This window comes from Alexandromys fortis, unplaced genomic scaffold, assembly GCF_014885135.2.
Source record: "Alexandromys fortis isolate MF-2015 unplaced genomic scaffold, M_Fortis_MF-2015_v1.1 scaffold_84, whole genome shotgun sequence".
In the NCBI taxonomy this organism is placed as follows: domain Eukaryota; kingdom Metazoa; phylum Chordata; class Mammalia; order Rodentia; family Cricetidae; genus Alexandromys; species Alexandromys fortis.
Window position 1 is genome coordinate 3975431 of NW_026068017.1, and position 22262 is coordinate 3997692.

The 22262-nt window shown below is 53.2% G+C and overlaps 3 protein-coding genes across 10 annotated transcripts; 1 reads left to right on the forward strand and 2 right to left on the reverse strand.

The window, feature by feature from the left end:
* Positions 1-2272: 2272 nt before the first annotated feature.
* Eif5a (eukaryotic translation initiation factor 5A) lies at positions 2273-6801 on the forward strand. Of its 2 annotated transcripts, XM_050162575.1 has the most exons (7): positions 2273-2497; positions 3224-3317; positions 4324-4509; positions 5706-5810; positions 5993-6124; positions 6226-6299; positions 6440-6801. In XM_050162575.1, the coding sequence occupies exons 3-6, from the start codon at positions 4345-4347 to the stop codon at positions 6286-6288; spliced, it is 465 nt and encodes a 154-aa protein (XP_050018532.1). In that variant the 5' UTR covers positions 2273-2497; positions 3224-3317; positions 4324-4344; the 3' UTR covers positions 6289-6299; positions 6440-6801. The 2 variants fall into 2 exon arrangements, with proteins under 2 accessions (XP_050018532.1, XP_050018531.1); XM_050162574.1 differs by lacking the exon at positions 3224-3317 and having other exon boundaries at positions 2279-2497.
* Positions 6802-9793, reverse strand: Gps2 (G protein pathway suppressor 2). Of its 4 annotated transcripts, none has more exons than XM_050162569.1 (11): positions 9662-9793; positions 9304-9466; positions 8879-8988; positions 8690-8802; positions 8527-8606; positions 8353-8435; positions 7953-8106; positions 7788-7877; positions 7624-7703; positions 7449-7544; positions 6802-7328 (listed from the first exon to the last, which is right to left on the reverse strand). In XM_050162569.1, the coding sequence occupies exons 2-11, from the start codon at positions 9395-9397 to the stop codon at positions 7119-7121; spliced, it is 1110 nt and encodes a 369-aa protein (XP_050018526.1). In that variant the 5' UTR covers positions 9398-9466; positions 9662-9793; the 3' UTR covers positions 6802-7118. The 4 variants fall into 4 exon arrangements, with proteins under 4 accessions (XP_050018526.1, XP_050018528.1, XP_050018527.1 ...); XM_050162571.1 differs by having other exon boundaries at positions 9666-9790; XM_050162573.1 differs by having other exon boundaries at positions 7159-7332.
* A 130-nt stretch (positions 9794-9923) lies between these two features.
* Positions 9924-22099, reverse strand: Neurl4 (neuralized E3 ubiquitin protein ligase 4). Of its 4 annotated transcripts, none has more exons than XM_050162563.1 (29): positions 21673-22099; positions 20447-20891; positions 20187-20252; positions 19737-20035; positions 19457-19568; positions 19284-19372; positions 18726-18798; positions 18351-18615; positions 17933-18114; positions 17738-17823; positions 17452-17614; positions 17161-17359; positions 17007-17083; positions 16847-16925; positions 16179-16348; positions 15958-16089; positions 15515-15660; positions 15215-15439; positions 15024-15122; positions 14771-14932; positions 14441-14605; positions 13728-13886; positions 13233-13412; positions 13033-13120; positions 12814-12921; positions 12558-12702; positions 12296-12408; positions 12057-12222; positions 9924-10629 (listed from the first exon to the last, which is right to left on the reverse strand). In XM_050162563.1, the coding sequence occupies exons 1-29, from the start codon at positions 21964-21966 to the stop codon at positions 10425-10427; spliced, it is 4692 nt and encodes a 1563-aa protein (XP_050018520.1). In that variant the 5' UTR covers positions 21967-22099; the 3' UTR covers positions 9924-10424. The 4 variants fall into 4 exon arrangements, with proteins under 4 accessions (XP_050018520.1, XP_050018519.1, XP_050018522.1 ...); XM_050162562.1 differs by having other exon boundaries at positions 16173-16348; XM_050162565.1 differs by lacking the exon at positions 20187-20252.
* Between the last annotated feature and the right edge of the window lie 163 nt (positions 22100-22262).

Here is a 22262-nt window from a genome sequence, read left to right on the forward strand (position 1 = left end):
ATGTGTGTATGTCTGCAGGCCGGAAGAGGGCACCAGACCTCATTCCGGATGGTTGTGAGCCACCATGTGGTTTCTGGGAATTGAACTCAGGACCTTTGGAAGAGCAGACAATGCTCTTAACCACTGAGCCATCTCTCCAGCCCCCCAGTACAATGTTTTAATCCTAACAGTTAACCAAGTGAAACTGAAAAATAATGCAAGCTCAAATTAAAGAAAAATTTTATTGTTGTTTTGTTGTTGTCTTGGTAATACCAGCCTGGCCTCGGACTCCCTTTGTCTCCAAGGACAATTTTGAGTTCCTACAAGTCTGCCTTTTGCCTCAGACTCCCAAAGTGGGGTTACAGCTCTGGCGGCCTCTGCCGACTGAAATAAACAACCATGGCATTTTTGACACATTAGGTTTTTTTGTTTGTTTTCATTTTGGGGGAGAGGAGCATTTCGAGACAAGGTTTCTCTGTGCAACAGCCCTTAGATGTCTTAGAACTGCTCTCAGGCTGGCCTCAAACTCACAAAGATGCACCTGCCTCTGCCTCCCAAGTACTGGAATTAAAGGCGTGCGCCACTGCTGCCCGGCTCTAAAACTCTCTTCATAGAACAGGCTGGCTCTGAACTCACAGCAATTCACCTGCCTCTTTCTCCCAAGTACAGAGATTAGATTAAAAACATGCACCACCAAGCCTAGCTCAATTAAAAAATCTGAGCATGTCTTCTTAGTATACTTTTATAGGCTCCCATTTTTCAGCAACAACTATCCTTGGCTCCACAGTGATACCTTATTTATGTCATCAATTTTGGCAGCACTTACATTGTAAATAACTATTTTCAAGAATTAAACATACTAAAAACGCAAAACAAAATGGTGCTGAAGGGTACCATGACAACTCACAGAATTGCAGGTAATTCTACTGAACCAGATATCAATGCAGAATTCCTCAAATAAAATGTCAACTACCCCACTAGTTTTGTGTGGCCTTCTTTTATTATTTTATGTGTATTATGAGTTTTGTGTGTGAATATGGATGTGTGTGACATGCGTACATGTCAAGGTCAGAGGATTCATCTACCAAGGGTTCTGGGTATTGAACCCAAGTTGTTAGGCCTGTTGGCAAGCATTTTTATTAACTGAGCTATCTCACAGGCCCCTTTTCTACTAATTTTCTGTAGATGGTGTTTCACTATGTAGCCCTGGGTTCTTTGGAAAAACATCAGTGCTCTTAACTGCTGAGCCATCTCTCCAATCCCTGATTTTTATCTTCTTGGTCTTCAGAGACTGTCAAAGCAATTTAACATTTTAGTTTTTAGTTCTCCTTTCAGTCTCCCAAATTTACAGATCACAGGGATCATAAACTTCCACGACCCACTTTATATGCTGCTGTATTTAAACCTCAAGTCTCCTGCCCCAGCCTCCCAGCTATCCGGCACTACGGGTCTGTGCTGTTTGGGCCAGAGTCACTCTTGTCACGTGGAGTTTGATTTCTGAGGAATCGCTAGGCGTTTCTTTTGGAAACCTCAAGGCCACTTGCGATTGACGAACAGGAACGCTGTGTAATTCTCTTTATTTAGAATTTAGAATGGAAAAGCTTCTGTAAGTGCCATAGGGACCAACACTAATCTGGGCTTGAACAAGATGGTGGCCGGTACCAGAGAGGTCTATCTTTTGAAAGCAACTCCAGCACAGGAGTAGTAAAAGCTTAGCGAGGCCGAGACGGTAGCAATCCGACCACAAATGTGAGCGGAAGAGTCTCCCACGGAAAGCAGCCTCGTTCGGTTCGGCAGAGAGCAGCCCACCTCACTGGGCAAGTCCTCTGAAACGTGTTTGTGAGTCGGCTCCTCTCCGGTAAGAGCCGAGGTGGAGCGCCGCGCCTGCTCCGACGCATGCGCCCTAGACCGAACAAGCGGCACAGTGGCGTGGTCTTTCAACACCCAGCGTATGGACGACGTCTGAGGTGGAAGAGGCGTTTAGGGTTCTCAACACGCATGCGTCGAGACCCAGGCGTTTCCTTCGGAGGGTGTGGAGTGCGGGGTCTGTATTGCGCAGCTGCAAGGGCGGTCCAGTAGCACGAGCTGTCGATCAAGGGGAGGGAAGAGAAGGGTGAAGGGATTAAAAAAAAAAAAAGAAGAAAAAAAAAAACCCGGTGCGCCTGCGCATTGCCATCTGGTTGGAAGGGCTTCGGACTGGAAAGGGGCGGGGACACGTATGCGCGTCATTGGATGGGTAGGTGGGAGAGAGGGTGGAGATCGGGGAGGGTCCGTGCGCTTGCGCAGTGCGGGGGTGGAAAGTGCAGGAGCTACCCAGCACGCTTGCGCGGCTGTCATAGGGCTGCTTGGTTGGTCAGTGGGGAGTCGGCGCCTGCGTACTAAGACCCGTGTGCAGCAGCGGCGGCGGCGCTAGAGGCGGCGGCGGCGGCGGCGGCGGCAGCGGCAGCAGCAGCGGGTTCGGAGGCAGCGGTTGGGCTCGCGGCGAGCGGACGGGGTCGAGTCAGTGCGTTCGCGCGAGGTGAGAGCGGGCAGGGCGCGCCTGCGCGTAAGCTCGGTTTGGGCGAGAACGAGAGACGGAACTACGCGGGGGTCGGGGAGGGGGGCAGAAGGGAGCGGCGGCTATCGCCGCACGGGCTCGGGCAGGGAGCGGCGCGATGCGCGGAGAGGCGGGCGCACGGCCCAGTTGGCGCGAGGGGTGACGGTTGGGGCCGGCAGGGTGACGTTGGAGCGACGCAGGGCGGGGGACGGCGAGCCGCGAGGCCGCCACGCGGGAGAGGCCGCCAGGCGGCCACGCCGGGGCGAGGGCCGGGGGCTAGGTCGGCCCGGCCGGGCCAAGGGTTCCTGGGCCGTTGAGGACCAGCGCTGAGCGGCCACGTGAGGTGGGGGAGGGGGCTGCTCGGTGAGGGCATGTGGAGAGGGTTGGCGGCCGGCGGGGGGAGGGGAGACGGCATGGCCCTGGCCTGGCGCAGCTTTGGGGCAGGGGCGGCCGCAGCACCGGAAGTGTTCCCCATTGGAGGCTGCCCCCGGGGTCCGTGACCATGCGGCTGAACATGGACCGGGGCCGCATGGCAGCACGGGGACCCCTCCCCCCTGGCCCGGGCCACCGGAAGCCTCGGGCGACCACATGGTGGGCGCGAGCCGGCAACCCCCAGCGCAAAGAGGTCTGATCTTTTTGGGTTTCTACGGAGCCTGGGATTTTGGTGTGCGGGAGAGACCCTAGCCTTGGGTCTCGATCATCCCGCAGGGCCCGTTGCAGGCATATGTTAGTGCTCCCCAGCCTCATGGGCCTCTGGAGCTCATCCCCCAGTCTTCATGTGAAGTGAGCCGTCCAGCCAGATGTAAGTGGTACTACTTTTCTGGGGAAACCGGGAAAACTGGGTGAATTGAGGGTCATTGGATTGAAGCCCAACTCTTCTCGGCCCATGCCGACAGCGCCTGAAAGTACTAAGCTTTTAGTTCCCCCGCGGTGATCTTCGATCTTCACCTTGCCACTGCCTTCCCTCTTGTTTGGTTTGTGAGTTACTGTGTTTAGTGCTTAACTCTAGCACTAGTCTGATCTGTTACTACTACCAACCTTTTGCTTTCATTTTATTGTCATTCACCTCCCCTCACTCCCCCACTCTCTACTGACTGTACAGGCTGGGCCTGAAAAGCCGACAGGACTGGTGCATCCTGGGAAAAGTGGGAGGGCGATTGACAAAAGGCTGAGTTCCCTTCGGGAACTGAGATCGAGGTGCTTGGCAGTGGGATCATTTAGGAAACTACTTTCTCCCCCCTTGACTGCATCTACAAGTGCATGTTGGAGAGGCGGGAATCCCCCAAAGAGGCCTTGTGGTTTCCTGTACCAATGACTGGCTTGTGTGTGGATAGGGTGGGGGGGGGTGTAACAGCTGGGTGGGGCCTTGTCCTCCGTCTCCACCCCTTCATTAGCCCCGCCCTTCAGCTGGCTCATAGCTGCTCACCTAATTATAGTGCTGGCAGAGTGTGGGGAAGAGGGGGTGGTTGGTTTCAGTGGCAAGTAACACCTGAGTCCTGCCCCCTCCCGGGAAGTAGCCCTTTTCCTCATCTCTGGCATTTGGCGTCCGAACTCCCAGGAACCTTCCTTTCCCAAACCACATTTTTAGATTTCATTTGGGGAGGGGGTCGGGGATCCAGCTGTTTCCCCCCTCCCATACACCAACTCTTCAGTATGTTTGAGTCCAGTTCAAAGCAGGAAGTTCGACTTTATTTAGATGGGTAATGGAATAAAGGGGGAATGGAGCAATGTTTTAGAGAGGAATGGGATAGATTAGCGGTCCTGGTAACCTCCATCCTTACTGACCCTAGTTCTCTTCTTGGCTTTAGTTGGAATCGAAGCCTCTTAAAATGGCAGATGACTTGGACTTCGAGACAGGAGATGCAGGGGCCTCAGCCACCTTCCCCATGCAGTGCTCAGCATTACGTAAGAATGGTTTTGTGGTGCTCAAAGGCCGGCCATGTAAGATCGTCGAGATGTCTACTTCGAAGACTGGCAAGCATGGCCATGCCAAGGTTAGAATAACTTCTCTACATCCTGTCTTCTCTGTAGCTCCCACATCCATAGCGCTCTGGGTAATGAACTGTTGCAGACTTGGTCCCTTCTTACTGTTCTAGTCCTTTCGTTCAGAACCCAGGTTTTATTGCCATCCAACAGTGTCTTCCACAGTGCTCCTGTCATTCTGTCCTTTTCTCCCTCTTTGTGCTAGTCTCTAGAACTGTGTGTATCCACAGTCCTTTAGCTTGGCACATTCAGTTTCTTCATCTTGACCTTTTTCCTTGGGCCTGTTGTCCAAGATTTCTCCAGTCGAGACCCATGGAGGGCAGCGTTCTGGGTCTCTAGTCTGCATTCTCAAGCCGCCTAGCAGCTGCTGCTCCTCCCAGTTGTGAACTTCCCTTTGGCAGTTACCTGCTTCTGATTACCACTGAACTCTTTGTTCTCCAGCTTACTTCAGTCTTCTCATTCTCTTCACCTAGACATGCTGTGTCTTAAGTTGACCCTAACTCAATCCTATTGATTCTGGTTTTATTCGCTAGTGAGTCCCCTGTTGCGGATTGGGCATTTAGAGCCAGGCTATTCTTTCATACTAACTTCATACATGGTTCATTCTGATCTTTTCCCCTGGGTCATTTTCTTCAGGTCACTTACCTTCCTTTGCTTTCATTTCTCAGCCTGCTCTTATCTTATTTAGCTCCTTCTGTAAATGTCCAAGAAACATTTACCTAGAGAACCCCCCCCCCAATACAATAAGACAGCATCTTATGAATTCTAGAGTGGCCTCTACCCCCCCTAGTGCTGGGATTACAGACACACCATTATGATTGGTGTTTTTGGTTTTTTTAATGTGGTGCTAGGCATCCGACCCAAGGAAGGCCCTGTGCTTGCTGGGCAAGTACTGTATAAGTGACATCTCCAGTCTTCATCAATGATTTTTGATAACTTTCATGTCACTGGTTTAACAGGGTTTTTTTTTTTTTGTTTGCTTGTGTTTTTTTTTTTTTTTTTTTTTTTTGTCATCTCCAGTCTCAGTAGTAGTACTCTTAGCTTCAGACTTTAAGGATTTGCTTGTCTTTCTCAATTGGCTCATTTCTAGTTCCATAGTTTTTGCTGTAACATGGCAGGCTTACTTGTCACCAGCCAGTAATAAAAGCCTTTATCTTTATCTTAGAGTTTGATTTGATGGGTTTCTCTTTATGATATATGTACACAGGTCCACCTGGTTGGTATTGACATTTTTACTGGGAAGAAATATGAAGATATCTGCCCGTCAACTCACAATATGGATGTCCCCAACATCAAAAGGAATGATTTCCAGGTATGTTTTTGGGATGAAGATGGTTAGTGGCTCATGAAGGGTGGGGATGTGTGCTGACCCGCAGCTGTGGGGAAAGGGAGCTGGTAGGAGAGGGTACTTAGAGAAGTTGCTGTCACTCTAGTTTGTCATTCTCTTTATACTTAACCTACCTGTGCCTGTTTTTAATTTCCTTCTTCTCCCAGCTGATTGGCATCCAGGATGGGTACCTATCCCTGCTCCAGGACAGTGGGGAGGTACGAGAGGACCTTCGTCTGCCTGAGGGAGACCTTGGCAAGGAGATTGAGCAGAAGTATGACTGTGGAGAAGAGATCCTGGTATGATGCCCCCCTCCTCGCCTGATATACTCAGCTTTGCTCCTTATGCTTCAGAACTCTCGAGTTAAGGCATCTCTGGACTGTCCTTTTTGCTTTTCCAGATCACGGTGCTGTCTGCCATGACAGAGGAGGCAGCTGTTGCAATCAAGGCCATGGCAAAATAACTGGCTTCCAGGTGAGTGTGACAGCCTTCACTATCCTTCATACTGTTGTCCTCATCGGTTTAATGGGCCTTCTTTCTGTTCTTAGACTGGTCCTTCCTCTCTTACCCTTTCTTGAAATTGTTTTTAAACATGATTTCTTTTTCTTGCCCAGGGTGGCGGTGGTGGCAGCAGTGATCCTTGAGCCTACAGAGAGGCCCTTCCCCCAGCTGGGTTCTGCTCTGGCTGGGCCCTTGGCTGGACTCCTATACAATTTATTTGACGTTTTATTTTGGTTTTCCTCACCCCTTCAAACTGTCGGGGAGACCCTGCCCTTCACCTAGCTCCCTTGGCCAGGAATGAGGGAGCCATGGCCTTGGTGAAGCTACCTGCCTCTGCCCTCACAGCCCTGGTGGGGGAAAGGGGGAAAGGTATTGCTTGTGGTTTAGGTCCCCCACCTCCTTTATTTTCTTTTTAATTCAATTTGGAATCAGAAAGCTGTGGATTCTGGCAAATGGTCTCGTGTCCTTTATCCCATTTATCCCTGGTCTGGTCCCCTGCTCTCCGTAGTCCTTCACCCCAAGCACCGCTTGTACAGACTGGGGACCAGCCCCTCCCCTCCCTGTGTCTCTTCCCCAAGCCCTTTTAGGGGTGAAGAGAAGAGTGTGGGGGGGAGCGGACATGATCCCTCCTCAGGCATCTGGGAGGGCCTTGCCCCCATGGGCTTCACCCTTTCCTGCGGTTCTCCCTGACACATTTGTTAAAAATCAAACCTGAATAAAACAAGTTTAATATGAAGCCCCCAACTCAGTGTTTATTTATTTGTTGATTGAAAGATGCAATCCGTCATCCCCTTAAGTAGCCTGGGTGGAAGCAAACAAACAGTAGTCGGGGTGGTGGTAGTGGGTACATTTTATTGGTTTGGGGCACATAGGAAGAACCCCCACCTTGAGGGATGGAGGGTAGGTAGAAGTTATCTGGTGGTTACTTGTGGTAGAATCGTGGGTTCTGGCTGTGTTGGATGAAAGGGAGTCGAGGGCCAGGTTGGCTGGTAGTAGCAAAGCCTGACTGGTGATAAAAGTTTTTATCAGTGGGTAGATAACTTCTTCCACTTAACACTCAGTAAAGGAGGAAGGGACAATTGCAGTAGATTAGCAGTATCAGATTTTGGTTCCCAGCCTTACCTTTCCTGCTGCTTGCATCTGCACAGGGAGCTGGGGGGAAGCCAGGAGTCCAGGGGCTGGATGCAGAGCTTGGGGATGCATGGGCCGCAGAGAAGACTGTAAGGACAAAGCTGATCTTAGGCATACTGGAGTTCCCTTGTCCTAGCACCTGGACTTTCTAAGGCTCCATACTCACTGAGTCAGAGAAGCTAGTTTGCTGATTTGCATGTTCCATCTGCTTTTGCAAAGACAGGGCACCAGCAGGCTGCAGGAACCCTAAGGGAAGAAGGGGGGGGGGTTGAACTGAACAGGTAATGATAGGACTCAAGAGGTTAGGCCTTCTCCCCAATGGGTTATCACCTGTCTGAGTAGGCTGAAAGTGGCCATGCACTGCATAGGGCTGTGGCTGTGGCTGAGACAGGTACTGCACAGCAGGAAATGCTGATGGTGCTGAGGAAGGTAGACATCCATTAGTTCTCATGTTGAGCTGTTCTTCCCTCTGCTCTGAGGAGAATCAACACTCACCTCTGAGCTGCTGGCTAGGACTATAGGCTGGTTGTGTAGGCCCATAGTGAGGTGGGGGCTGAGCGGTTCCATAGGCTCCTCCTGGGCTGCCTTGGAATTGCCCATGTTCTGGGGTCCCTGCAAAAGCAGCTGCTGATCCCACATAATGCCGGGTCTAAGAAGGAAAACAAAAAACAACTTAGCTCCTACTTATTACAGGTTTGGCATGTTTGTACTTTAGTGATGGAGAAAGCAACCGGGGCTACACATCCAAACCCTAGTTCTCAAGCTGGGCTTGATGACAGATGCATAGAAGGTGGAGGAGACATGGCGACAGGATCACATGGCAGGGCCATTCTTGGCTACACAGTGACTTGAAAGCCAGCCTGAGCTTATAAGAAACTGTCTTTAGACTTCTCACCGTAAGCACTTGGGGTCCAAACATCTGCTTGGCTCTGTCAGCTGCCATGAGAGTACCTGGGCGATTGTGTCCTCCGGGGCTCCCTAGAAAGGGAGAGGGGCTTCATGATGCTGAATTAGGAGGCTGCAACCTCCAGGAGAGCCCATTCTTTTGGGTGGTTTCTCTAGTCCTCACCCTGCATGCTGAGGAGGTGTGTTCCCGTGTGAACAGTCAGGCTCTGCTGGTATGCAGCTGATGTCAGAGTGGTCAGGTCACTGGAGGAAAGGAAGACAGTTAAGTAGCCCTCCTTTGTCGCCTGGTCCACCGCAAAATGTTAGTTTTAGCTATCTGACCACACCTCTGTTCCTTTCGTCTCCGTTTTTCTTCCTCATGCAAAACTTTTTTGAGCTGCAAGAAAAGTTGGTGCTTCTCCTCCTGTAGAGCCGAGAGCTTCTCCTGCAGCTTCAAAATCTGCAAGAAGGATGAGCGGATAAGGGGGAAAGGGAAGAGAAGAAACCAGAACTGGGAGTGATGAGGGGTTACTCACTTGTTCCTTGGTCTCTTCTAGTGACATTCTCTCTTCCATCTCCTTTTTCTTTCTTCTCTCCTGCTCTTCTTTCATCTTCTGTTCCATCATCTTGTCCACCTCTTCCTCCTCTGAAGAATCAGACAGAACGGGGAAGTGGCAGGACAGTGAAAATAAGCTGAGTGTTAGACTGGAGACCAGCAAAAACCAGTTATTCCATCAGCCATAATGAGAACGAGGCTTCATTAGGTGCTCTCCAAGGTCCTTCCCAGCCCAGGGTTCTGGAGCTTAGATGGGGCCTCTTCGCTCACACCCTGAAGGAGCCGCGGCCTCCCTCTTAGCCTCGCCAGCAGGCGCACAGCTTGGCCCGTGGATGGGGACAAGTTCGTGGGTAGCAGAGCCACCCTGGGCCGTGTGTCTGTCCTCCCGCTCTGGCCCTGGCTCACCCTGCCGTTTGCGCTCCCGCTCCATCATGATGTGCCGGTGCAGAGCCCTGGCCATGGCATTGGAAAGTTTGGGGCGCTCCAGTAGTGCGGGCATGGTGCTGTTGATGACGCTTGGGCAGTGGGCGCCCGGTTCTGCCACTGACTGCCAGACCTCAGGCGGGGCCTGCAGGGAAGTGGGAGCTTAGAGGGACTGCGACCCGCCGAGGCGGAAGCCTGCCTGTCCGCTGCCCGCTTGCCGCTTCGGTCACGTGTCCCCGGCGCCGGTGTCCCTCCGGGTCTCAGCCTCAGTGCGCGTGAGGGGGTCCTAGGCTTCGCGCCCCCGCCCCGCCCGCGCAGCCCTGGCGCCAACCCCCCCTACCCGCCTTCTCGGCGCTTTCTCCGTGGCCTCCGGCGCGCCTTGATACCTACATCACTTCCGGCGCCCAGGATAAATCCTTCCGGGTCATGACGGCTACTGGCTCAGTGGGTTGGATGAAAAGAAAGGCGGAAGCGCTTGAAGACGGGTGCCGGGTTGTCCAAATTCCTTGCGGGTTTACAGAGGCCTGGGAAAAGCTAGCCTCTTGCCAAGAACCCCTGGAACTCTCCACCTCACGAGGCCGCGGAAGACAGAGGCAGAGGCAGACGCTCTGAAGACAGTATTTATTGGCTCCTTAGAAATCAGTCAGTAACAACTGTACAGAGGGCTCGCAGCTTCCTTGGGCTGCCCTTCCTTCCCCACTCCCGCTCCATGGCACCCCGTGGCCACGGAAAAAGCAGCTTTGTGTGGGCACAGAGACTCCTTTGGGATTCACAGTAACCAGAACAAAAACGGAAATAAATTAAGTGATATGGGGGAGGGTAATAGGGAGTCATGTTCCCCAAGTCAGTGCATGAAGGGGGGACCCAGAACCTGGAGCTGGGCTCCCTACAAGCTCCCTCTCAGCAGAGGGAGTGTGCTGGGCCCTGAATGTCGAGATGTGCTTCACACCTGGCCTAAATCAAAGCCTGTCTATGTGCTCCTCCTTCCAGGAAAGCACCTGGACAAGCCGTCAGTCACTGGAATGAGGTGGAGGCAGTCGTCATTCAAGAGTCCTGGGCTTGCTTGAGGCCTGGCTGTGCTTGTAGTAGTGGCATCTCACCCCTTATTCCACCCGTACCAGCAGGGCATAGAGGAGTGTGGCTCCTTTCTCCTTAGTGACCCACTCAAGTTCTGATGGGCTGAAGTGCTGGTCAGGAAGTTCTCTGAGGGCAGCAGAAGGAGGGCCAGGAGTGTAGGAGCCAGGACGCACACACACCTGAAAGGCCACCTGAGCCTGGTGTGTCCGCTGGGATTTTGGATCCCGGAATCTGTTAGACAAGCAGAAACAGGAGGTGGGTAAGGCTTCCAAGCTCCCCCAACCGATGAATGGCTTAGCACCAACTTGACTCTCCTCCCAAATCCCACTCAGCAAACTCCTTCATGACCCTCTTCATGGGTTTGTTTACCCTGGGGTTCTATTTCGTGTTTGTTCTAGAAACTCCAAGTGCACTTCTCATCTACTTCACCCACGCTTTGGGGCAGAACAGGGTCTCTATCCCAGGTTAGCCTCAAACTCCCTATAAAGGTGGAGGTAACCTTAAAGTCCTGATCCTTTGCATCTGCATCCTAGTGTTACGACTCCAGGTATGTGTTAAAACACAGTTTATGCAGTGCTAGGACATTCAAAAAGACTATGACGCATATATAATCGAGGAAAACCAGACATAAGTGACGAACTCTTCCAATCACAGCACTCAGGATGTAGGTGGAAGCAGAAGGAGCAGGTGTCCAAGACCAGCTCACAGACATACATACCAAGCACAAATTTGAGACCAGGTTGGGCTATTTTTCCCCCTGGTTTTCAAGAAAAACAAACAAACAAAAAACCCAAACAAAACAAAAAACTGGGCAGTGGCAGTTAGTGAACACCTTTAATCCCAGCACTTGGGAGGCAGAGGCAGGAGGATATCTGGGAGTTCTAGGCCAACCTGGTCTACAAAACAGGTCCCAGGACAGCCAGAGCTGTTAGATGAAGAAATCCTTTCTCAGGAAAACAAAACAAAAAACCACAAACAAACAAAAATAAACAATGAAATGGTGATGGGTTACACCTTTAATCCCAGGAGGCAGAGGCAAGTAGATCTCTGAGTTCGAGGCCAACCTGGTTATGAGACTGAGTTCCAGGACAACCAGGGCTACACAGAGAAACCCTGTCTCAAAACAAAACAAAAACAAAATACACACAGGGTAAGGGGTGGGAGTGGGGAGGTAGGCTGTTGGAGAAACGGTTCAGTGTTTAAGAGTACAGGTTATTCTATAGAACCCTGGTTCAATTCCCAGCACCCACATGGCAGCTCACAACTGCCTGTAACTCCAGTTCCAGAGGACCTGATGCCTTCTCCTGGCCTCTGCAGGCACTGCACACACACGCTACACAGACTTACATGCAGGTAAAACACCCATACACATAAAAAACTTTAAAAAAAACAAACAACCATTTGGGGGTGGCTTTAATCCCAGCACTCAGAAGGCAGAGGCAGGTGTGCTAGGGGAAGGCTCCTCCAGCTAAAGTGTTCTGAGATGTTCGAGGCTAGCCTGGTCTACAAAGTGAAACCCTGTCTTAAATGAAACAAACAAGCAAACAAAAAGGATCTGGTTAAGGAGCAACTATCACGCCAGTGTGGGGAGAAGGGGTGTAGAATCCTAAGTGCCCCTTCTAAATCTGAGGCCTCAGAGCTCTCCTCTCAGTACTCACTGCACTTTGGAGGCCAGGGTCTCTGCCCCGGCATACTGAAGGGATGGCGAGAGCAGCACTGGAGGAGGCTGCTCCTCCCGGGGAGGTGCACAGTTCTCACCAGGCTCCTCAAAGCCCACCCCAGGCTCTCCCTTCAAGGGTCGGCAGCTCAGGATGGAGGTAGTACCTGTGGAGAGAGTCGGGTGAGGGCAGCCCTGTGATTCCTCCTAGGATCCCTAGGCCCAGCCCACTCACGATACCTGCTCCCAACTCCCCTCGGTCCAGCACCCTCCGTACAACTGCCACACTGCTTCCATGGTATGCCATGTGCCACTTCTTTGTTAGTGTCCCAGCTTCTAGATGGGGATTCACCCTGAAAGGATAAGACAGACAAGTCAAAGGTCAGTGGCTCCTCAAGATTGTCCCCCACACAAAAAGTCCTATCACTTTTTTTTCCCTGGGATTCTTCTTTCTCAGGGAAAAGAGCAAAGGGGAAAATCCATGCCTGTGACCCATAAGTACCTAAGATTGAACCTGCACCATCCAAAAGGCAGGGCATATTCCCGGGGAGGCTCTCCTCGGCGCCTGTGAGCCTCATCTCCTCGCAACTTCCGGCAAGATTCACAGTAGCATAAGCTACGCTTTGGTGGAGGCATGAAATAATCTTCTGTGGGACAATGAACAACAGGCTTGGTGCTCCTGTCCTGGCCTCAGCCACACCGTTGCTCTCCAGCTGGTGTCCAGCCATGGGAACGAGGCTCTGAGGATTAGGACTCACCTGGAAGCAACAACAGTTCCTGGAAGCGGGAGCAAAGGGCATGGTACTCGCAGCTCTTTAAAGGGCTAGCAGCAGGCGGTGGACCCCAGCACACACTTTCCTTTATGCCTGGAATAGCAGGGAGAGAAAAGTCATAGGAGCTGGGCTGCGGAAGGACTGGATAAGACATGGATGGGCAGACAAGCAGGGCACCATAATTATCCCGTTAAGCAAACGCACCGTCTACCATATCAGCCTTTTCCATGTCTCCCTGGGTTCCAGCAATCTTCCCACTGGCCGCCCCTGGGTCAGGGCTCATAATTGTCACCTGTGGAAGAGAGTAGTCAGCCACAGCTTGACAGGTCCCCAGATCCCCTTTGTGGGCCAGAAGCTTCCCAGTATCCCAGGACTCCCCTTACCCCATCTCTGCGGCCACTAACCTGCTCACACTGTCCATAGAGGTCCACAAGTGCATGGCACGGCTGGGGCACATCCGGCACAGCTACCCCCTGGTCCACCCCATTGATGTGGAGATGGAGCCCTCCAGAGCAGTCTAGCCGCAGCCCCAGGATGGTGCCTTCAGGACACGTATCAAGATTTGGCCCGAACTTTTCACAGATCTAAGAGGAAAGGACTACTGTCTCCAGACATCAGGCCCACAACATACCAGCAGCCTCCCTACGGTTTCAATGTTTCTAACTGCCAGTCCCTGAGCTTTGTCTGGATCCATGCCCACGGCCTAGGCTCTATTCCCATTTCATTTACCTAGAGTCCCCTTTTCACTTCCAACTCTAACATTCTCAATGGCTGGGGCACAGGAGGAAGCAATAAATGGGCCAAAGACTGTCCAGGTAATGACATGCATGTCTCCCTTTTGGCCAGGTCCTCTCCATTCAGAGGCTTGGTCATTCCAGTCTTCATGGCTCCCTCCTCACCTTCAGACCATTGTGGAAGACACCACGGCCCCGCAGGAGCCAGGCTGCCCGTTTAAGTGCACAAGCAGAGGCAGGGAAGTTAAGCCTCTCAGGTGGGCAGGTGATGACTCCCAGAACGAGAGAAGATGTCCACTGTCGGTTCAGGAAGTCGATCCGCACCTGCATGAGAAGGAACTATATACTCACAGCTTCTAGGACAGAAGCCACCTGCCTAGCTAAATCAGTTTTAGCACCCAAACCAGAGTATGGCTGCCTGGTACAGCACCCTTTCTGATGTTTGTAGAGAACAAAAACTACCAACTCAGATGTCTCCTTCCCTGTTTAGCCTGCTGCCAGAAATTGAATCCAGGTCCTAACACATGCTAAATAAATGTTCTACAATGAGCTGCACCCCAACATCCTTTCTCTTTGAACCCTGGTCTGTTCCTAGATAATTCTTTCAACTGGCTCACTTTCTACCTGTCTTTTAGTTTGCAGCAGAAAGGGCCCCTAATGCTGGGCAGTGGTGGTGCACACCTTTAATCCTAGCACTTGGGAGGCAGAAGTAGGCGGATCTCTGTGTTTGAGGCCAGCTGGTCTACAGCCTGGTCTTCCAGGACAGCCAGGACTACACAAAGAAACCTTGTCTAAGGAAACAAAAACAGGACAAAACAAAACAAAAAAGGGCCCCTTCACCCTGAAGTAACAGGAGCTAGGTAAGGAGAAAGACATACCTGAACAAGCAGGTGGGGTACCAGGGGCTGGTTGATGACAACGATGCCCTGATTGTAGCTAGCCACTCGTGTGGCTGTACGGTTCCCATTGGATAAGAGGATATTCTTCCCGTGGTTTTCCAGGAATTCAAGGGCTGTGGGCATAATACCCACTTGATTCTGGCCCTGGTATGGAGCAAGAGACTGAGCTGCACAAGATACCAATTACAGTTCTCACCCAGCACACTGGAGTGCACAGAGCTCAAGCCTGAGTCTGCTGGACCAACGGAGAAGCTCTACTCTGGTAACTAGTGGCCCGCCAACCCAGCAGGTACCATGGCAGCCTCTTACTCTCAGCCCGTGCTCCTCGCCCTCATCATCTTCCTCGCCCTCACTGCCAGTGTCTGAGCTGGGAGAAGGTGGCTGGGTGCCTTCTGGTTCCTCCAGCCTTGTGGAGCTGACAATGGACACACTGCGTACTGGCCCGTATAGATCCAACACAGCCCACACATTCTGGGAACGCAAGACCAAGGAAGCCAGAAGTCAGCACAAGACCTTCAACCAACAACCCACTCCCCAAAACCAAACAAGTTCTTAGACTTACCTTGGCAATGCCGGTGGCTGCAGGCCCCATATCTTCTCCATCTACCAGGATGTGCATTGTGTCATCTGCACCCCGACGAATGCCCACACGGCTCCCCACCTAGATCCAGGTGGGACAAAGACAGCTGCTCAGCCAACTTTCTTCTACTCCTACTCCCAACCCCCTACCTGCCTTAGTGCCAGGTGCTTCACCCCTAGCCTCTCGAGGTTGCGGCCATAGTTCATCCTTTGGAGATGCCCATCTCGCCTCACTTCACAGCTGGACACCATCCAGGTGCTCTTTGTCCGGAGTTCTGGCAAGGAGGGAGGCAGCCCCGGCCCACTGCCTGCTCCAGGCCCCATCTCCTCGGGGGCTAGTGTGGTCAGTCCCAGCCGGAGGGATCCTGCCCATTTCTCATCAAGCTCTTCCACTTTTACCTGTGAGAAAGAACAAGCCAATTAGCTGGTCCTGTGTGATGGCCTGGTAAACCCACTTCTTCTCCACAAACCCACCTCAAAGACTTCTTCAGCCTTGAGCTCCTTGGTGCTGAAAACCAGGCCGTGAGCATAGCCAGTGACACGTACTGCCCGTGTGCCATCCTCCTCCAGAGTGACGTTCTTGCCACATGTGTTATGGAATCGGTGAGCTACACCTGCCACTGTAGGTAGATGTTTTGATAAAGGGTTAGGGTTAGGGAAATTACTTTCAGATGGGATGCGGGGTAAAGCTTTCACATGAAAAGCTAAGGCCCCATCTGCCACATCAAGACCTCTGGACACCTTTCACCACAGTAAGACACAAAATGCCCAGTGCATGGTACCTTGGTCTCTGTGAGTCAGGGAAATCATACGACTCTGTGTCTCAGTTTAATAACACCCCCCCACACACCCATAGACTGCTTGCCACAAGGCCTTCCCCTTCCTTAAACAGGATTCTTGGGCTGCATAACGGGTACCTGGGGAATGCAGAGGGAAGGACTTCTCGGTGGCAGTGTTGCTGGTCGCCAGACTGTTGTCCATGGGGCCGGTAGCATTGGTGATGGACACCTGGACACACTGGCCATAGAGATCCACCACTGCATACACCTCTGTGCAGGAAAGAAAGGCATCAGAAGTCTGAGGTCCTGAGCGAGCTGAGCAAGAGGTGGCAGGCGAAGCACAGAGTAGTCACCTTTACCCGGAGGCAAGCCTGAGCAGGCGGCGCCTTGGTCCTGTCCGTTAATGAAGTAGTGCAGATCACCCTTGGCGGTTCGCATCATGCCAATGCGTGCACCTGTGCCCAGGGCATCCAGATCACAGCCATAGTTGTTGCGCATCGTATTACCGTCTTGCATGATAGCTGTGCCACTGCGAGGACAGAATAAGGTGAGTTAGCCTCCCTGCCTCACCACTATATTGGCCCATACTTAGTCTCTGCCTGTCAGGACCACACACTGCTTTGGACATCATATACTGAGACCTGATCTTGATCTGAGGCCCAGTCCTGTCTTTTTTTTTTTTTTGGTTTTTCGAGACAGGGTTTCTCTGTGGTTTTGGAGCCTGTCCTGGAACTAGCTCTTGTGGACCAGGCTGGTCTCGAACTCACTGTCTCTGCCTCCCAAGTGCTGGGATTAAAGGCATGTGCCACCACCGCCTGGCCAGTCCTGTCTTCTTTGTCCCTGGAGTCCCTTAGGGAAAAGCAGGAACTGCTCTGCAGGCTGAGTGGCTGAGCAGGAGGGCTATTAGATCCCCAATGTGCCAGTGCCTATGGCCACAGTTCCACAGATCCAAATCATGCTTAGTTTTCTGGTACCACCTAGCTCTACCTATCCCTACCAAGCTGGATTCAAGAGCAAACAGCCCAACCTCAGCATCCATGTATCATAGTCAATGTCTGTCATGGTGTTGGGAAACTCCAGGTCTTCAGGCCGGATGGCAGTCACTCCTGAGAGGAAGCAGAAGGTAAGAAATGACCCCTAGGACACAGGCACCCACTACCCTCCACCCCTCACAGGTGGTCCCTCACCAGCTTCAATGGAGCCTGACCAGCGGTCTACCATCTTCTGAATGACAATTTCAAACAGTTCTCCATCCCGCAGGGCTCTGTCAGGGAGAGTGGGGGTCACTAAGGCCATAAGTGGGCAGTGGGACTGTGGAGACATCAAAGTCTAGAGACTGACCGGTTGGAAATGACAATGGCATCATTGAACTCGCTTCGGCAGTTATGACGGAGAGCAGTTCGACCCCCATTAGTGATGACTGCATTACTGCCATGCAGCTGGTGGAAGCGCAGGTCAGAGCCCCCAGCTGCCGAGGATGGGGAACTTGGAGACATCTGGTTGTTCCCTTCAGGGAGTGGCTCAGAGACTGGAGGCACCTCTGCAATAGGCATCACCCATTAAGTCTCTGTAAGTGTTTGTAATGATTCCCAAGGCCACCCTCATCCTTCACCCCAGCCGTCAGGCCCTCACCCACGTCATCCACAATGGTGGCCTGAGCAGCCTGGCCATAGAGATCGACGACTGCATAGACCCCCGGGGGTACATTCCAGGCAGCAGGGCCCTGAGTCACTCCATTGACAAAGAAGTGCAGGGTTCCATCCTCCCGCCGCACCACGCCCACTGTGTCCCCTGCCTTGGAAGAAGTGGGGGCTAGAGTGAGGAGTCAGGCAGAGTTCCTGCTTGAGAAGGTCCTGCATCCACCCTACCTCAGTGACGCCCCCAATGTTAGAACCATGAGTACGCCCTATTCTCTCACCTTGAGGCGGTCCAGGTTGTGTCCATATTCATCTAGGATGGTTGTCCCATTATGCATTACCCCATTCCCCGTCATCATCCAGGTCCCTGCAGGGACAGAAGTGGCAGAAGATGAAGAACAAGGCAGGATCCAGAACCCCGCGCATCAGTTTCTTCCCTGGACCCTAAAGCAGCCCTGCCCTCCTTAGGATCTCACCAGAGCGTAGATTGGTCATAGTAGAGGGCAACTGGAGGTAGGCAGGGTTGTGGGTAGTGACACCAATCTCAATGGATCCAGCCCATTTGTCCACCATCTTGTCGATGCGCACCTGAAACACCTCTCCATCCCGGAGGGCTCTGCTGCTCAGCACCACGCCATGATTGAAGTCATCAGTGGCACTGAGGGCACAGCAAGTCGGGACTCAGAATATTGACACACTCACTCAAGCCGGCAGTATCTGTCCAGCACCCACTGTCCCAGGACACGAACCAGACCTCCTGCACCTGGAAGTCTCCATCTTTCTGTCCAGGAACCCCCACACCAGACACACTCTGCATCCCATGATCCCACCTCACTGCTCCCACACCCTATTTGGGCCCCCTTGGCAGGTCTCACCCCACCCCACAGGTCATACTGGGGCCTCAGGGCAGTGCGTCCCTCGTGGGTGATGGCTGCCTTCTGTCCACAGTTTGGATGAAAGAGCAGGCGTTCAGGTTCTGCCTGGGCAGCAGGAGCAGCACGGCGGAGAGCACCCTCCGGGGACAGAGCCCTCAGGATGGCATTGTTCCGGCGGAGCCGGTCACTGTGGTTATTATTATGGACGATGGTGACTTTCACAGCCATCCCGTACAAATCCACCACACCATACACCACTGGTGGTGTCAATGGGGTAGCTACACCTAGAGGAGAGAGTCAAAGAGTCAAGTGTGAGAAGAGCGAGCGTCACAGAGAAGGGTCAGGCAGACCCACTGGCAGCCTGGCCAGTAGTCTCTCTTGTATTTCACCTTACCCTGGTCAATGCCATTAATGAAGAAGTGCAGGGCAGAGTTGGACTTCCTTGTGAGGCCAATATGATCACCCTCCTAGCCAAAGAAGAAAGACCCTAGTCTGGAATCCAGCTACACTCAGGCTCAGGTTCCACAAGTCCTGGATACTTTCTACCACCCCACTCCACAGGAGACCACCTACTGAAGAAATCCACATAAGACCACTCTTGGGCAGGGCCTGGGTTCCTGCTTTCCAGACACATTTCCCAAAGGCCCAATGTAAAGCAGATACTAAGTCAAACCACATTAAAAACAATCTCCCCGACGCTCTACAATCTCAGTCTATTTAAGAGCTACAGGGGCTAGAGGTACAACCCAGTGGTAGGGCACTTGCCTAACATGTCCAAGGTCCTGAGTCCCATTCCCAGTACTAATGGGAACAAAAGTGCTACTAATAATCACACTTAGATCCCGTTAGACATCCCTGCCTTCTCAGAAGCCTCACGCAGAGAGAAAGAGGCTTCCTCTTAGCTAACACTGGCTTCCCTGGCCTGGCCCAAACTACTGTGCTCTGCATTTACCTGCAGTTCGTCCAGACTGAATTCACAGTACTCCCGGCGAGTACCCTTGCCATTGGTCAGGATCCCACAGCCACTCATCATGATGGTACCTGGTAAAAATGGACACACAGTTAAGGAACAGGTGGTCTTGCCTTCATCAGCCCACAACCCGTGTCCCTCCCCTCAGCTGGTACCTGACTGGAGGTTGGTCATGGTGGCTGGGTACTCCAGGCTGTTGGGATTATGGGTAGTAACACCAATCTCGATGGAGCCTGACCACTTGTCTACAAGCTTGTCAATACGGATCTGGGGTTGAATGAGAGCACACAGGAACAGAAAATATAAGAACAGAAGATAGACCCTTGAACCCTTGGTTCCTCATCAGTCACAACCATCCTGACATCAAGGATCAATCCGACATTTAGCTCCCAATCTTTGTCAGGAAGCTCAGCCAGACTTCAGGATTTCACAGACCTCAAACATCTCGTTATCCCGAAGGGGGCGGTTGGTCATGACAACCCCATTGTTGAATTCATCCAGGGGCCTCCGGCGCTCAGCCGTCTTATTATTGTTGCTGAGTTTGATGAGGGTTCCACACTTCTCGTGAAAGAGCAGGGCATCGTTGGAAGTGAGGACAGGAGAAGTGGCAGGCCCGCTGGATGCTAATCCATCCCCTGCTGGTGGGGAGCTCAGGTTCACATTAAGGAGGCCTCCATTGTAGGCAGACAGAATGGCATTGCTCACCACCTCAGAGAGCTCCATGCTGGCAAAGTCTATAGCAGCAAGATGGAGAAAGGAAGCCAAGGTGAGGCTCCAACCTCTCTAGTTAGTTTGGGATCATTTCTCCCTACCCATCTCTTGAAGACCCACCCTTATCCACCTCACTACCCACTCCCCTTCCCAGGGCTTCCCCGAAGCCCTCACCATTATGCGAATCAAGGCTGTTAGGAAACGTCTCCGGCCGGGCCTGCGCTGGGGACACCATGAAGGCTAGGGACCAGGTGGGACGGGAGGGGAATAAGGGTTCAGCCTTTGCCTCAGGGCCCACAGTCAGGAGACCATCTCTTCTAACCCCTATGTTCCCCTAGACAGCCTCTGGCCCCGCCCCTCCCCCAGCTGACTGTGACTATTTCTGCCCCATTTCTTCAGTCACACCTCATGCTTCCCCCAAGCTGTGTTCTCACCTTCATCCACGGAGGTCCCCTGTTCCGACAAGGCAGAGTCTTCTGGAGGGGCTAAGGGCTCCAGGGGAGGTGTAGGGACAGGAGTGGGAGGGCTGAAGCCTGGCTCTGGGGGCAGCACAGTGATCTGGGTGCACTTGCCATAAAGGTCCACGACAGCCCAGACACGAGCAGGCAGGCCAGTGGCAGCCACACCACAATCCCGCCCATTCACCCAGAGCCGGAGCTCCCCAGTGGCTGTGCGTTCCACACCCACGCGGTCCCCTTCGACAAGCTGGTCCAGGTCCTGGCCATACTCCTCCAATACAGAGCGCCCATCCCGTAGCACCGAGCAGCCTGATACTACCCAGGAGCCCCCCTTCAGCCCAGTGGCACTGCTCGGGAAGTCCAGCACACCGGGATCCAGGGCTGTCACTCCAATTTCAATGGAGCCACTCCAGGAGTTGACCTACGAGAGAGAGAGGAAGAGTTTCAGTATGGAACCCCACCGCCAGAAACTGCGTTCCGCATGACAACGCCCCTCTCGCCCTGACCTCTGAGACAACAGACATAGAGGCACAACTCTTTGGACCCAGCTCTCCCTCAGCAACCGTGTGCTGTATCTAGCTGCCCAGGGTTGACCACAGCAGTCCTTCACCTGCTGAGCAAGCTGGTTAAAGACCCTGGTTTCAACCTGTGACTTCCCTAGTCTCTGTGGCTCCTCAACCACCGCAGCCACGCGATTCCTGGATCCGTATATTCTACTCTCCTAAATCCCTCCCATTCCCAGCCCCAGTCCTTGGTAAGGTAGCGCTCCACCCGGACTCATCCTCTTCCCAAAGGCTTTCTCTGGGCCAAGCAAGCCATACACACCTCCCTTTCCCATGTGTCCTCATCTATCTTCCTGGCATTGGGCTTCTGTCCTTCAACGGTTTGTGCTTTTTACTATTTCTCTATTCTCTCCATCACAGCTCAGGCACCTGTCTATCTTCCATCCCCAAGACCCAAGAGATTGCGCTACATCTGTCACTAGCCATTTTAGTAACTGGGCCCTGAGGAAACGCTTTCTCCAGAATGTCTGCTTCATGCTCTTTTCCTTCCTGTTCTCTGGTGCACTGCAGGCTGCCGGTTCGGTGTCGGTACCTGCAGACTTGGTTGGACATACAGACTTTCTCGCAGTTCTACCTCTTCTCCTTCTGCTCACACCCCCACCCTCCTGCCACCACGATTCCGCGGCCCCAGCTTCGCACCTTGCGGTCGATGCGGACAGTGAAGACGCGTCCATCACGCAAGGGTTCTCGGCTCAGCACCAACCCGTGGTTAAACTCTTGGCCCGGCTGCTGCCGCCGCGCTGTGCGCCCACAGGCCGACAGGCTTACCAAGCGCCCGGTGCGCGGGTGCAGCTCCCCGCCACTGCCGAGACACCCGCTGGACCCGAGTCCTGGTCCGCTGCTGCCAGGGCCCCCACCCCCGCCTGGCCCCGGCCCCGGCCCCGGCCCGGGGCCTGCCCCAGAGCCCCCACTCCCACCCGACCCCGCCGCCATCGCCGCTGAAACCGCGGCCGCGCGACAGCCGCGCTTGGCGGCACCGTGGCAACCGCGGCGGACAGACGCCCTGGGGGAATACGGCCGGGGGCTGGGGCCGGCTGTGCTTTACGGCACTGCCCGCACCGAAGCATCCAGCGCTGAGGAACAAGGTCTGTCACGAGGGGAACGGAAGGACGACGGGGTCGGGGGACTTGCTTTACGGCACGGCGGGATGAGAGCGAGAGCGGCTCGGAGAGACCGGAGGATTTGGTTGGCTTTTGCGACAGCGAATGGGAGAAACGCCCGCCGCGGGC

Bases quoted from the DNA above. Each gene is read 5' to 3' on its own strand.
- Eif5a (XM_050162575.1), top strand. From the start codon at position 4,345: ATGGCAGATGACTTGGACTTCGAGACAGGAGATGCAGGGGCCTCAGCC. The intron at 4,510-5,705 runs GTTAGAATAACT...ATATGTACACAG, and splicing joins GCAAGCATGGCCATGCCAAG to GTCCACCTGGTTGGTATTGA. The intron at 5,811-5,992 runs GTATGTTTTTGG...TTCTTCTCCCAG, and splicing joins TCAAAAGGAATGATTTCCAG to CTGATTGGCATCCAGGATGG.
- Neurl4 (XM_050162562.1), bottom strand. From the start codon at position 21,966: ATGGCGGCGGGGTCGGGTGGGAGTGGGGGCTCTGGGGCAGGCCCCGGG. The intron at 20,253-20,446 runs GTGAGAACACAG...CCTGGTCCCTAG, and splicing joins GGGGACCTCCGTGGATGAAG to CCTTCATGGTGTCCCCAGCG. The intron at 16,349-16,846 runs GTTGGGCTGTTT...CTGTCCTCGCAG, and splicing joins TATGATACATGGATGCTGAG to TGGCACAGCTATCATGCAAG.
- Gps2 (XM_050162569.1), bottom strand. From the start codon at position 9,397: ATGCCCGCACTACTGGAGCGCCCCAAACTTTCCAATGCCATGGCCAGG. The intron at 8,989-9,303 runs GTGAGCCAGGGC...CTGATTCTTCAG, and splicing joins GCGGGAGCGCAAACGGCAGG to AGGAGGAAGAGGTGGACAAG. The intron at 8,803-8,878 runs GTGAGTAACCCC...TCCTTCTTGCAG, and splicing joins TAGAAGAGACCAAGGAACAA to ATTTTGAAGCTGCAGGAGAA.